The following is a 15,271-nucleotide window of genomic DNA, read 5'->3' as shown; positions in this document are numbered from 1 at the left end:
ATGCTGCTATCCCCAAATACAAGCTTTCAGCACGACCAAGCATACTTCTTGCTGAGCTTTGCAGACCCACAGTCCTGTTATAAGAGACCAAGCACTGATGCTCTGTTTTTCCCCCAGTGCTCCCTCCTGTTTCAACCAGGGCACCAAAAGTGGAGCTATTAATGAAAATCAAACAATAAAAAAGGTGCTTAATTAGGTACAATTAGACACTGGGAACAGAGACTTCAGCTAGTAAAGAAGTTTTTTTTGTTGGGAAAGTGAGGCTTTCAGGAATCTAAACATCTTCAGCATGTGTTATGCTCATGTATTCAGTTCAAAGCTAGCGGGCGGTCAGTCAGTCACTCAGTCAGGCCCAGGTCAGGTTCATTGAGCCGCATTGGCGAACCGTCAGCAGGGGGCGTTGCGCTTGACTGTGCTGCGGGGAGTGAGAGCAGCGCAGGCAGCAGCAAATGCAGCAGCCCCTCAGTGTCACTCAACTGAGTGCAGACAGCGAGAGAAAGAGAGCAAAGTTTGCAGCTAAAGTAAATGGAAACTCTGGTAATGAAGTAAGAAAATCACAACAACAACATGAAAACTTCTCATTTACTCGTGTTTGCAGTCACTGCACTGTTATGTTGTCATTGCAGCAACGGACAGCAGAGAGGTAAGTGGAAGTTGACAACTATCTTTCTCTGAACAAGTTACAGTTGAGTACTTCATTAGCAGCAGCTGCATGATCAAACTTTTCAAATTTTCATCAGCTTCAGGAACATTCAAGCGCTGTGCGTTACATGACAGGCACAGAAACGTTAATAGTGTAATTTTTGAAACTTCTGTAACTTTGTGGAGAATACATACTTAAAAATACAACTTTAGAGGCAGTTTGAAACAATGGGGTAGCAGTAATGCATTACAATGTGGTCCTATTTAGTTGCAATCGAACTGTAAGTTTATTTTCAGACTTGAATATACATGAAAGTTTGAATATTGACCTGGTGTATCTGGTAATTAAAATATGAGGGTACTTAATTTATTAATAAACTTCGATCAGAACTAAAACAGATTAATGTGCTGATTGACAGATCTATTTGATTGTGGGAAGCTGATGTGCAAAATCAACAGTGAATTCCATAATTTAACAACAGAAACCATACAAATTTCATGCAGTACATTGTGATGTTTTGAACAATTGAAAATTTAATTTATATTTGGGTATTTCATCTTTCTAATGTGGCAGAGTTTATCAAATGTTGCAAATCAATGGAGATTTTCATAGGACAGAGACACAAGCAAAATAAGAGAGCAACAAATGTGTTACTTAAAAGTATTAAGAATTTAGATAGTTTGATGGTTCTTGTGGTTATTGGAAAACTTAGTTAAGAAAGCAAGAGGTTACAGATATACTGTAGCATGTAAGTTATTCCAAAGAGTTGTATCATTTACTTTTGTGGAGGGAGCAACATAGGATTAAAATTGGGTGAAATTAATAGAGACAACACTGCATTTGAAGGTTGGAATATTTGTCACATCATTCCTTGGGGAAATTAATTTTGTTAGTTCTAGTCAGTACAAGCAGGGAGTAATTATATTATTGTGCTACGAATCCAGGGAATGTGAGTTCAAGTTCTACCATGGCAATTTAAGAATTTTAATTTTGGAAAATCATTGAGGTCAGTAACCATGACCGTAAAGCTGTTGGATTGTCAGTAAATCCCAACTCGTTTACTAATGCCCAAGAGGAAATTAAACCTTCCATCCTTACCTAGTCTGGGTTATATGTGACACAAGTCCCAGACCAACCCAATTGACTCTAAACTGTCTTTCAAAGTGCATCAAACCATTGTAAAGCATTGACGTGGACTTCAACAGCTCAATAAGATGACCCACCAACTTCTCAGTTGCAAGTTGGAAGAGGCAATTTTTGCTGGCTTGCGAGAGATGCCCATCCAACAGCAATTTTCTTTAAATTAAAAATTTTGACCACAATCGGCACTTTTCCTTCTTTGCAAACGTTTTCAAAGTACTAATTATTTCAGATTCTATATAAGTTTTGCATCAAATATTTTTAAATACTTCAAATGTGCATAGTGTTTGTGTTTGAACATTAGATGGCCTTTACTCAAACATTGATACAAATAAGAACATAAGAACATAAGAACATAAGAAATAGGAGCAGGAGTAGGCCATCTGGCCCTTCGAGCCTGCCCCGCCATTCAATAAGATCATGGCTGATCTGTCGTGGCTCAGTTCCACTTTCCCGCCCTCTCCCCATAACCCTTAATCCCCTCTCTTATCAAAAACCCATCAACCCGCTTCTTAAAAATATTTAGCGAGGCAGCCTCCACCACTTCAACGGGCAGAGAATTCCAGAGATTCACCACCCTTTGAGTGAAGAAGTTCCTCCTCAACTCCGTTCTGAACCGCCCCCCCTCTATCTTGAGGCTGTGCCCCCTAGTCCTACTGTCTTTTTTGAGCGGGAAGAGTCTTTCCACCTCTATCCTATCCATCCCATTCATCATCTTATACGTCTCAATGAGATCTCCCCTCATTCTTCTAAACTCTAACGAGTACAAGCCTAGTTTATTCAGCCTCTCCTCATAGCTCAACCCCCTCAACTCCGGTATCAGCCTAGTAAACCTCCTCTGCACTCCCTCCAAGGCCAAAATATCCTTGCGCAGGTGCGGCGCCCAAAACTGCACACAGTACTCCAGCTGCGGCCTCACCAATGCCCTATACAGCTGCAGCAACACCTCCCTACTTTTATATTCAATCCCCCTCGCTATGAAGGCCAGCATCCCATTCGCCTTCCTGACCACCTGCTGCACCTGCAGGCTGGGTTTTTGCGACTCATGCACAAGGACCCCGAGGTCCCTCTGCACCGTCGCCTGCTGCAGTTTTTCGCCACGTAAGTAATAGTCCTTCCTACCATTCTTCCTACCAAAGTGGACCACCTCACACTTGCCAACATTAAATTCCATTTGCCATTTCCTGGCCCATTCGCCCAGCCTATCTAGATCCTTCTGCAGACTCTCCACACCCTCCGCACAATTTGCCTTTCCCCCAATCTTGGTGTCATCAGCAAATTTCGACACCCTACACTCGGTTCCCTCCTCCAGATCATCTATATAATGATGATTACAAAAGAATATATCAGAATGTCTTCACTATCAAAAGGGAACATCACTATATGGTACATAATATAGCCCACTTGTTTTCTTTTCTCGTTGTAAATGTTCATTATGCATTCATTTATGCAATGGCTACCTTAATTATAGTAGAATAGAATTAAAGGAATCTCAGAATTTTTATGTGCAGAAGTAGGCTATTCAGCCCACCCAGTCTATACTGGCTCTCTGAACATTTCATTGTGTTTTCCTTCCTTCTCCCCATAAACTTGCATTTCATTCCTTTTCCAAATAACAGTCTAATTCCCTTTTTGAATGCCTTGTTTGAACCTGCCTTCGTTACATCTTCAGGCAGTATATTCCGACCTTAACTATTCAGTGTGTGAAAAAGTTTTGTTCTCATTACATTTGTTTCATTTTCCAATTACTTTACATCTGTGTCTTCTTATTTTCCATCCTGTCATGAGTGTGAGCAGGTTTCCCCCATCTGCTCTATTCAGACCCCTCGTGATTTTGATTTTCTTAAACAGATCTCCTCTCAAAACAGTCTTAACTTCCAATCTGTCCTCATAACTGAAACTCCTTATCCTTTGAACCATCCTTATGAATCTTCTCTGCATTCTCTCTAATGCCTTAACATCCTTCCTGAAGTGGGGCACCCAGAACTGAATGCAGTGTTCCATTTGAGGCTGAACTAATGCCTTACACAAATCCAACATAAAAGATGTATGTTGGTGTGGTTGTCTGCAGGAGAGGTTCAGAAGCTTCAAGTCTAAACAGTAGCTATTTAGTGTATAAAAACAGTGTACAGATATACCTGATGGTAAGTGCTTCAGCCCAAATCATGAGCCATCTCCATTCAGACTATTTCCAAAATTACGACTAGACATGTGACTCCCTTTGCATCATGTGTGTGATACTGTTTCCCCAGTAGCACATTAAAAGCTTTTCAATCTTGAACACCCTAATACGACACCTTCCTCAAGTCATTATCCGAATATATTTACCTGTCATCCCCTGGTCCCTGCAAATCTCTGACTTATAGGTTTAGATCGCCTGGAGATTTCACGACTCTTCCTATCAGACTCTTTTAAAGCTTGGGAGATTGGTAGTCTAAACTTGAATTTAACTGCAGTATTTGATGCTTGTTTGTTTGAGATTCAATATTTGATCCTTTTCTTCCCTCTACTTGCTATTGTAGTTTTTTTCTTGTCAGTAGATCCTTTTTTCATGGTAAAATGTCATGGGTTTATCCTTTTATTTCACCATGTGGTCGTCAAATGACTGACTCTGGACCCTGGCTGAAGTGTGTTTCAAGCTGTGCATTTAAAAATCAACTGCCTCCTAGTGCTGCCTCATTACCACACCTTGTTTCAAAACTGTTTAAAAACTTTTGTTTGTTCACACTTCCCCAGTTGTCTTTAGGTCCTTTGACTCAGTTGACCTCTTCTCTACCTCACAGCCTCCATGTCATTGTGGAGCTTTTCTGGCTATTTAGAATCATAGAATCCTACATTGTAGAAGGAGGCCATTTGGCCCATCGAGTCTGCACCAACCACAATCCCACCCAGATCCTATCCTCATAATCCCTAGCTAGTTAGTTTCCCTGACACTAAGGGACAATTTAGCATGACCAATCCACCTAACCGCACATGTTGGGAGTGTGGCAGAAGACCAGACGAAACCCACACAGACACAGGACAATGTGCAAATTCCACATAGATAGTGACTCAAGCTGGGAATTGAACCTGGGTCCCTGGTGCTGTGAGGCAACAGTGCTAACCACTGTCCCACTGTGCTGTCCTAATACTACACCTCCCCATTATTGTTGCTTATATTGTTCTTAGGTGTGCAAGCGCATCAAAGTCTCCATAGGAAAGCTGGTGGCCCCCTTGGAGACCAAGACCCTGCAGTTTCTGCTGGATTTGCACTCCATCATTTTAGCCATGGATGGGATCTGGCAGTGGCTTGGCAAGAAGAATGAGTCACATCACCATTCCTCCATGTGCCCTTTCCCCTCAAGGTGTCAGGGAGGGGCCTTCAGGCAGATGGAACATCAGCTAGGAATCCCAGAGACATCCCAGGACACTCCAAGGGAACTCTGCTACTTAATTTTTTGCCAGTGGCCCCACCACTTCCAGCAGGTCAGGCTGACAAGAATGCACTTGCCCCAGAGCAGGAAACCTTTCATAGGCCTGGACTTTATAGGCTGCAGCCCACTTGAGGGCATTTGCCAAAGCCATGACAGATAATGGGGCAGAGCAGTCAACAAACTGCCTCAAATTCTGCTGCAGAATTCGGGGCTGGTAGAGTAAGGAAAGCTAAAACCTTTTGAATGCAAACAAGTGGCATGGATATTCATTCATCGTATCAACTTTGCACTTTTGTAAATATGTTCTGCTTTATGTCACTGACAAGTCTCATGGATTCAGATGATATTCCAGTGATACAGTGATTGCATGTTCCCCACCAAAGAACTCCATCTGGAATTTCAGATGCCTTGATTACCGCATGATCTCACCACATTTGTTTCCATAGCAATGCCGCATAATTCGTGAGCATAATGGCTGGCCAAGACACATGTAACCATTCAATCTCAAGCAGACATCATGTGGGCGTGGGAGAATTGCTTATCTTGTTTGTTGACTGTCTTTGGAATATCCTGGATGGATGTCTCCAGGGGATGGTGATTGTGGTCTCTGATATCATAGAATTGTAGAATCCCTACAGTACAGAAGAAGGCCAGTCGACCCCTTGAGCCTTCACCGACCACAATCCCACCCAGGCCTTATTCCCATAACTCCACGTACTTACCCCACTAATCTCACCGACATAGGGTCAATTTAGCATGGCCAATCAACCCAATCTGCACATCTTTGCACTGTGGGAGGAAACTGGAGCACCCGGAGGAACCCCACGCAGACACAGGGAGAACGTGCAAACTTCATACGGACGGTCACCCGGAATTGAACCCGAGTACCTGGCGCTGTGAGGCAGCAGTGCTAATCACTCTGCCTCTGTACTGCACTCACCTTGGTCAACTGCTTGGAAGGCAGCTATGTTCACTATATACCGCCATCGCAGATACTGTCTATGAAGTATGGCTCTGAGTATAACTATGTCAGGGTGTTGTTCGACTTTCAATGAGACAGCTCCCCTAAATTTGGCACAAGCCCTCAGATAAGCAGGCTGACAGTATTAGGTATGCCATTGTCATTATTGTTGCCAAAGTCAATGCCAGGTGGCCTGCTGGGTTTAATTCCTTTTAGACAATTTACCAGTTTGATACAACTGGATGGCTTGACAGGGCATTTAAGATTCAGCCACATTGCTGTGGATCTGCAGTCACATATAGGCCACAACAGATAAAGGTGGTGGATTCCCTTTCCTGGAGGGCATCACTGAACCATTTGTGTTTTCAATGCGATTGCTTTGTGATTAGAAAAGCTTTTAATTGATTGAATTTGAATTCCACCAGCTGCTGTGGTGGAATTTGAACTGCATCCCCAGAGAGTTCAGTGGTTTAGCTAAGAAACCTGGCCTGTTTCCTTTTCAGCTGTGGCTTTGCTGACTTGGCTTGCATCAGCAATCACAGTTATTTACAAAATTCTTCCTCTTGCATCACATGTGGCACTGACCAAGTTTTGCAGCTGGCTTTTATCCCTGTCTTTGTATGTTCCTGGAAGGCAAAAAAATACAGACTGATTTGCGACATTGCTCACAAGCTATCATTCTTGCTGAGATGGGGATCAACTCCCATTATCTCCATATGAGATGACAGTTACTGAATGGCTTTTGTGCTTTTGGTATGGCTTTGTCTGGAAACGGTACGATTCGATTGTCCCTCTCTTAGCAGCACACACCAGCAATTCCGCCAGTGACTGTATTTACATCCTCACCACCTTTGGCTTGTATGTCCATTTTTAAAACCAGAGTATGTCCATATGTAATTTAGGGTTTTCGTCCATCATCATAACATTTGTGGTAAAAATGTAAGAACAGAATAGACAATATTTGAAATCATCTTTAAACTCCTAATTGTTTAAACTCAATCTCCCTGCATTCATACTCACCAGCCAATCAATGATTTTTCATTCAGACTTGGCATTCTGCAGAAATTGGTGACCATAGTCTCTACTCTCTCCCAGGTAGCCAGGCTCAAAGCCTTGCCCCAGATGATATCCTTCTTTATGGTGCATTCTTTTGCAGATTTGCTTCCTCTCTGCAGCCTCTTCACTCTCCCAGTTTAAAAAATTTCATAGCTAAATAATAGATAAGTGTACTTGGAGAGAAAAGAAGAAAACTCACCAACAACTGGACGTAGAAGAAAAAATAGAAAAAGGGACCCCTCTTTTCCCCCTCTGTAACAAATTCTCATACAAACCAAATTCTCAACTACACACTTTGTTTACATTTCTTTACATCTCCATTGTTTCCTCTCCTTGCATCCCCTGACTCTGGAGTTTAAAAAACCTATCGCCTATGGAAACTTGTCTGCTTGGAAATACCACCTCTCAATCTATACCTGTGAGCTCCTGTTCTAGATTGCCCCACAAAAGGAAACTTTTGGTCTACATTTACTTTATCAATCCCTTTAAAAATTTTATACACCACAATCAGATCCCCTTTCGTCCTTCTAAACTGCAGCAAGTATAAGCCCAAATTCTTTCATCTCTCCTCATACATCAACCCCTTGATACCTGGAATCAGTGCACCAGTATGGTCTTATGAAGCATAAGTCATGCTTGACAAATGTGCTTGAGTTCTCTGAGGACGTAACTAGCAAGGTGGATAGTGGGGAACCTGTGGATGTGGTATATTTAGACTTCCAGAAGGCGTTTGAAAAGGTGTCATATAAAAGACTGATCCAGAAGGTGAGGTTGCAAGGAATTGGGAAGAGTACTAGATTGGATTGAGGATTGGCTGAGTGATAGCAAAGGGTTGGTTGGGATAAATGGATCCTCCTTCCTACATTTTTCCAGCCAGAGAAGTCTTGCAACATCTGGTTAAAGTCCAACAGGTTTATTTGGTAGCAAAAGCCACTTCTGGCTTTTGCTACCAAATAAACCTGTTGGACTTTAACCTGGTGTTGTGAGACTTCTTACTGTGTTTACCCCAGTCCAATGCCGGCATCTCCACATCATGGCAAAATATAACCAGCAGGATGCCATTGGACCTCAACTGTTTACAATCTATATAAATGATCTGCAAACAGGGATAGAATGTCACACAGCAAAATTTGAGACTGATGCTAAAACAGGTGGGAAAGCAGATAGTGAAGAGGATATAAAGATTTTATAGACAGATATAGATAGGCTAGGGGAGTGGGCCAAAATTTGGCAGGTTGAGTCTAATCTGGGTAAGTGTGAGGTTATCCATTTTGGCAGAAAAAAAATGCAAATTATTACCTAAATGGAAAGCGCATTTAAAATGCATCTAGGCAGAAGGATCTGGGTGTTCATGGTCATAAATTGCAGAAAGTTGGTATGCAGGTGCAGCATGTAATAAAAAACGCAAATAGGATGTTGGCATTTAGTACAAAAGGACTGGAGTATTGTTGCAATTCCACAGGGTTTTGGTGAGGCCACATCTGGAGTATATTGTCCAGTTTTGATCTCCTCATTTGAGAAAAGGTGTGGTGGCATTGGAGGCAGTTCAGAGGAGGTTCACCAGATTGATTCTGAGTATCAAGGGGTTGATGTATGAGGAGAGATTAAAGAGTTTGGGCTTTTACTTGCTGGAGTTTAGAAGGATGAGAGGGGATCTGATTGAGGTATATAAAATTTTTAAGGGATTAATAAAGTAAATGTAGAGCAAAGGTTTCCTTTTGTGTGGCAATCTAGAACAGGAGGTCTCAGGCATAGGTTGAGAGGTGATGGATTTAAAACTGAGATGAGGAGGAACTGCTTCTTGTAGAGGGTGGTGAATTTGTGGAACTCACTGTCCCATAGCAGGGTGGAGTCTGATTTGTTGAATGGTTTCAAGATGGAGTTAGATATGTTTGTAATACGAAAAGGGATAAAAGGATATGGGGAACAGATGGGGAGGTGGATTTGAGACCAGACAGAGATCAGCCATGGTCTGATTGAATAGCGGAGCAGGCTTGAAGGGCTGAATTTGCCTTTATTTGCTCCTAGTTCCCCTATTATATGGATCCTTGAATAAGATGCTAGTAATTTAGTTTCCTGCTACAGTAATTAATGCCAAATGAGCTAATGACTTTCGATTGACTGACAGATAAATGCCACTGCTAGGCACCTCCCTGTTTAACAAAGCCAATTAATGCACTTTGTGGTTGGAGAGGGCCTGATTCCTAGGAGGCAATCTTACCAAAAACAAATCTAAGTCTAGGACAGGCTGAAAATGTGAGAGTTTCTGATCCGTTTTTTTGGGCAAATTCAGATCTGTTACCTTATGCGCTTAGAGTCATAACAAATCCTTAGAAACAATTTATCGCCTGTAGGGGAAGGGGGGTGGGGGCAGGCTTAAATCACCTGGATGCTGGCTGAGAGCAGCAAAGGCACAGTTGCACATGTGAAGGTCTCTAGCAGCACCGGCCTGTCATTTAGTCTCTGCTGCTCTCAGCCAGCCTCAAGCACAGCAACTCCCAGCTACTGTGGGGGCCTGTGGCCTATGGGGACCCCCTCCATCTGCTTGGATTGGCCGATTCTGCCCGGGGCCCCTCACCCGATCGTCCCTGCCCCTCTCAGGCCCCAACCCCTTGTCACTGACCGGTGCCAGGCTGGCAGTGCTTGGCTGGCATTGCCTAAGGGGCAGCCCCCTTGCCCCCAACCTTCCTGAGTGGCCTCTGGTTCTACCTGTTGCTGGGGACCAGCTGTGATTCTCGCCGGAGAGAACCTGTCCCGGCGAAACCACAGAGGCAAGTGAGCCTGCAGGATAACATCCCGGGCTCGTGAATTCAATTCAAAATAGATTTAAATCTAATTTAAATAAATTATTCGGACTTGCACTGGAAATGGGTGTGAGGCTGATCGAGTCAGAGATCTGGTGCCAGTAAAATGGCAAGAGGTGAGAAATCGGGCGTGAACCTGATTTGTCGACTCTCGCATGATCTTACTGGCTCGCCCTGCCCATCAGCCGGTGGGGCGGAATGGTAAGATCGCCCCTCAATGTAAATTCAAACTGAAGAGCAAACTTACCATGCAAACCAAATTCCTGACTACACTAATTGTCCATGTCTCACTCTGATGTCGGCTTTGCTTCGTGTGTCCCCTAACTCCGAGGAAAAAGGATTGATTTCTTTAATAACACCATTGACATTTTTACAGCTTGGCCTGAGGATAATTTTGTAGATGTGGCCCACATGTTGATGGAAATAGCATCACACGTATGCACAAACACAACAATAAGAAGATTGCTTATGTATGAATATAGAGGCAATGGTTTATATTTGTATATGTTAAATGGATAACTTCCAGAAATATGGCTAGTCAACAAATACTTTAAGCCCCTGTGAGATTTGAGCAGTGTGAGACAGCATGTGTATCTCCAAATAGGAATCCAAGAACAGCATTTGAATTTTGGGTGACAGTGAGTGATTTCTGGAATCTGTGCAAATACACATGCCTGTGTGCATCTGGTGTTAGTGGAACTGGCAAGCTATATTCAAGTTTCACAAAGAGGATATACTACCTTTTAAGTCAATCAAAACTGCAGTAATGTCAGACAGTCTGTGCAACTGAACCAGGCAGGTCAATGATCTGACTTTAAGTACCCTGAAACCAGGGCAATAAACATAAATTTACTGTCAGTAATATTGAATGGAAGTGACATTAAGTTTAGCAAGATAAATAAGTGTGAGGACGGTCATCCAGCCCATCTTCAGAGAGATCTCCAGAAACATACCCCTTTGTAATATATAGTTGTTTCATAAATTAACTGAGAGCTTTATCATCCGGTGTTCATGAACTTGAAATTTATTCGACGTTTTGATTGCTCTTTCCTTCAAGAAGAAATTCCCAAATTACCTTTCGTGAGTTCAAGCCCATGCATGTTAGTTGTGTGACATTTAAGAGTTATTTTGAGTCAACTTTTTTGAAATTTTTAACAGCCTCATGTATCTCCACAAAATCACCTCTACAAAACCACCTCTTTGCGTTTATAGGATGCCCGTGCTCTAGCAGTCTTTCCTCATTATGCAAAGGAAGTAGTGACAGAGTAGGCTGAATTTAATCTCACTAAGATAAATTGTGAAATTGAATTCAACAAGTCTATTTTGAATTGGTCACGGATAGATAAAAATCAAATACTGCGAATACTGGAATTCTGAAATTAAAACAGAAGAAATGCCAGAAATCTCATGTTTGGCAGCATCTGTGTAGAGAGAAATAGAGTTAACATTTTGAGTCCATCTGACTGTTCAGAGCTAAAGAGAGGGAGAAACTTTATGCTGCATAAGAGTGAGCGGGGCAGGTGGAGCAAAGCAGAAGGTCAGTAATAACATGGGGCAACACAGTGGTTAGCACTGCTGCCTCACAGCTTCTCAGCTTGGGTCACTCTGTGGAGTCTGTACATTCTCTACGCTTCTGTGTGGGTTTCCTCCAGGAGCTCCAGTTTCCTCCCACATTCAAAAAATGTCTGGATTAGGTGCATTGGTCATGCTCAATTGCCCCTTAGTTCTCCTGGGATGCATAGGTTAGAGGGATTAGCAGGGTAAATATGTGGGGTTACAGGGATAGGACCTAAGTAGGATTTTTTTTGGTGCAGACTTGATGGGCACAATGGGGTCCTTCTGCACTGTCGTGTTTCAATGAGATGGGAGCGAGGAGAGATTGTACAAAGATATGTAAGCCACAAGACAAAGTGTCAATGGCAATGAAGGACTATAGAAAGTGGCAAAAGTTTAGTCATAAAATAAATCAGTTTAATTGACCTTTAACTTACAGGTGAAGAATAAAGAAAACTTTGCATCTAAGGTAATAAAACCAGAAATTACAGAAAATATTCAGCAAGCCTCTCAGCGTCTGTGGAGAGAACGAGAAGGATGATTTAGTCATTGCCATGGGTCCTGTTGATTATCTTTGGTGGTCTGAGAAAGAGCTGACAGGCAGCCATCTCTGTTGTGAATGACTGCCCATCCCCAGGACTCCTAGGAAGCTGGAGCACCCGGAGGAAACTTGATCAAATATTGGGAAAATCCATGCTGACAGTCACCCAAAGCTGGAATTGAACTCTGCTCCCTGGGGTTGTGAGGCAGTAGTGATAACTGCTGCACCACTGTGCCACCCAGATGGATGGTGTCCTCACAACCTGGGACTGTCATCAGGTCATTTGGTTAGGACAAGTGGCTTGGCTGCTGCAGAATTGGCCATTGCCACAGAAGCCACATGAGGATAAAATGGCCAGTGGGGGCATGAGGCCCTTTAATTGGCCGCTTGAGTGTGAGGGCTGCCTGCGCCTTTAACGCTATCTTCATTCACCATTTTATGGGACCCCGCCTCCCTGACCCAGTTGATCCCCAAAGGGCTAGTGAAATCTACCACATTTTACCACATTCATGTCAGTGCTCTTTCATTGAAACTCATTTGGGAGTTGTTTGTGAAGGATTTCAGATTTTCCCTTAAACGGCAGGGCCAATGAGCAAGTCATGTGGATAGGATTATCTGACAGTAGTTGGTGAAATGTAATTGTTATTTTGACGTTTAGGCTCATAGTACAGCAAGAAAAACATTGATTAAAATTTTTTCTTATATATTGTACAAATTCTTTCTCCTTGCAGTAATTGAAGACAGCACACTGAGGTGGTTTATCTTTCCGTGACAGGACAAGTTATAATTCGGAATTAACTTTGCTTTTGATCAAAAACATTGTACCTGTCATCAGCAAATCAGCTTTCTGATGTCACTAATTTTGATCAGTACTGATACGATTGAAAGATAGGTGCTCAATGTAAGCTTAAAGGGTTTCCCCCAAATCCAGTGAATATTTCTGTTATTCTGGAGAACGGCACCCAAAGGCCCGAAGAACCAAGAGTCTTCTAACTAGGTCTCTGACTGGATAAGGGAAAAATTGCCTTGAGTAGTCAATCCATCCTGCTGCTACCCCGTCAGGCCCTCCAGTTTGAGGGAATCCTGATGCAGTTCCCTGTGTGATTTTCATGGTGGCCACTAGCAGTGGGCAGCACTTGGTATTTGTAGGATGAACAGTGGGTGAAGGGATAGGAACATTCTCTGCTGTGCCATGTTAAAGATAGGGACTTTTATCTATTGTGGTTGCAAGCTCCTCTCATTTTGGAAAGAATTCCAGGAAAACAACAAGGGGACAAAGATTAAATATTGTAGGACTCTTTGGAAATGTGAACTCCCCAGGCAATGTTGAGACCAAAATTTGGAACACTATAGCATAGTGTTTAATAAACTTATTTTGTGAAGTATTATCAATAAATGTTGCATTATCTGGGAATGGAGATCAGTACAACAATAGAATATGCCCTGTTAGTGCAGCCTTAGTTGAAATTGCTGCGAATGTGTGAAAATGCAACAAGTTTTTGTGTTCTAGATCATGTCAGAACATGATCACAGATTTTCCCAGAGGTTTCCACTGGATGGTGTTTTTGACTGTGGGATGTGTGATACTGTTCAGAGGAACATGATGAATGCTGAGATACATAACACTGATGCGGATTGTCAGGTGACTTCGGAAACTGAATGCCAAGCTGTTGCTGCATAAATGTTCAACTTTGTTATTGGTCCAGCCCTGCCTTTTCAGGGTTCAGACCAAATAACGTTTCTCTTGATGTGCTGAAGCTTTCAGCTTTAACAAAGAAACTTACATGCAGAAAACAATTGAATCTCTGTGATCTTGATGACCATTCTCTCCTCTCCTCTTCTTTTGGGGAATTTAGGAAGGGCCCATATGGAATCTTTGCTTACTCTCATGGGTGGAACTTCTGGGTCTACCTGAGACATGTCCCTACTGTACCTGCTGATCGAGATTTGTATATGGATGATTGATGGAGCAGAAACCAGATGGATCTAGGTTCAAAAGAATCTACTGTCTTCTTCTGGGTTACTCATTCCTTTCACTCTCTCTATATGTTTTTAGGCCATTAACTGCATGGACCATTGAAAGTTTAAAGTATGTTACCCCCTTCCTTAGTTTGTGTTTCAGTGAAGATAAGATAATGAAGGGGATGGTTATGGTAGAGGTAGGGAGATTCTTCCCGCTTAGAAAGGATAGCAGGACTAGAGGGCACAGCCTCAAGATAAGGGTGGGGGGGGGGAGGAACTTCTTCACTCAAAGGGTGGTGAATCTCTGGAATTCTCTGCCCATTGAAGTGGTGGAGGCTACCTCGCTAAATATATTTAAGTCACGAGTAGATAGGTTTTTATTAGACAGGGGAATTAAGGGTTACGGGGAGAAAGCGGGAAAGTGGAACTGATCCACTTCAGATCAGCCATGATCTTGTTGAATGGTGGGGCAGGCGTGAAGGGCTAGATGGCCTACTCCTCCTATTTCTTATGTTCTTATGATTGAGTAACTTCCTCCTTTCGGAAGGTAGGCAGCAATATGCAGGTATAAAAGCAAGAGAAAGATAGTGAATGAAATAAGATGCTGACACTCGGAAATGAATTTGATTCATGTATCATGTAGAATCATAAAATTGTAGAAACCTACAGTGCAGAAAGAGGCCCTGCGGCCATCGAGTCTGCACCGAACACAATCCCACCCAGGCCCTACCCACATATCCCCACATGTTATACCCACTAATCCTCTAACCTGCACATCCCTGGACACTAAGGGGCAATTTCTTAGCACAGCCAATCAACCTAACCCACACATCTTTGGACTGTGGGAGGAAACCGGAGTACCCGGAGGAAACCCACGCAGACACGAGGAGAATGTGCAAATTCAACACAGACAGTGACCCGAGCCGGGAATCGAACCCGGGAACCTGGAGCTATGAAGCAGCAGTGCTAACCACTGTGTTACCGTGCTGCCCCAACATGGACTACTGTAAGGAATCTGGTGTATTTATTGGGCTTCATCATTAAATAATGATATTGAATGTTCAAATTTCATCAAAATTTCCAGTCCATCACTGATGGTTTAACAAACTTATTGGAGTTTTTAAAAATGAGGCATCTGTGTTTTACTGGCTAAGCTAGTCTTCATTGTGATTCCCCTTGAGAAGGGAGTGGTGAGCT

The 15,271-nt window shown here is 42.7% G+C and overlaps 1 protein-coding gene across 4 annotated transcripts in view; it reads left to right on the top strand.

Annotated features, from left to right (window-relative positions):
- The first annotated feature begins 475 nt into the window (after positions 1 to 475).
- Positions 476 to 15,271, top strand: part of lama2 (laminin, alpha 2) — a 363,864-nt gene continuing 349,068 nt past the window's right edge. For 2 of the 4 annotated variants that reach the window (XM_080192473.1, XM_080192472.1), the window contains exon 1: positions 476 to 643. In XM_080192473.1, the coding sequence (XP_080048599.1) occupies positions 568 to 643 (76 nt within the window). In that variant the 5' untranslated portion in view covers positions 476 to 567. The remainder of the gene's footprint in view (positions 644 to 15,271) is intronic. The other 2 variants (XM_080192475.1, XM_080192474.1) reach the window with 1 other exon arrangement.

Source organism: Carcharhinus amblyrhynchos, chromosome 7 (assembly GCF_965287045.1).
Source record: "Carcharhinus amblyrhynchos chromosome 7, sCarAmb.v2.hapA, whole genome shotgun sequence".
Taxonomy (NCBI): Eukaryota; Metazoa; Chordata; class Chondrichthyes; order Carcharhiniformes; family Carcharhinidae; genus Carcharhinus; species Carcharhinus amblyrhynchos.
Note: the sequence above shows the minus strand (reverse complement) of the source record. Positions and strands in the feature narration are given on the sequence as shown.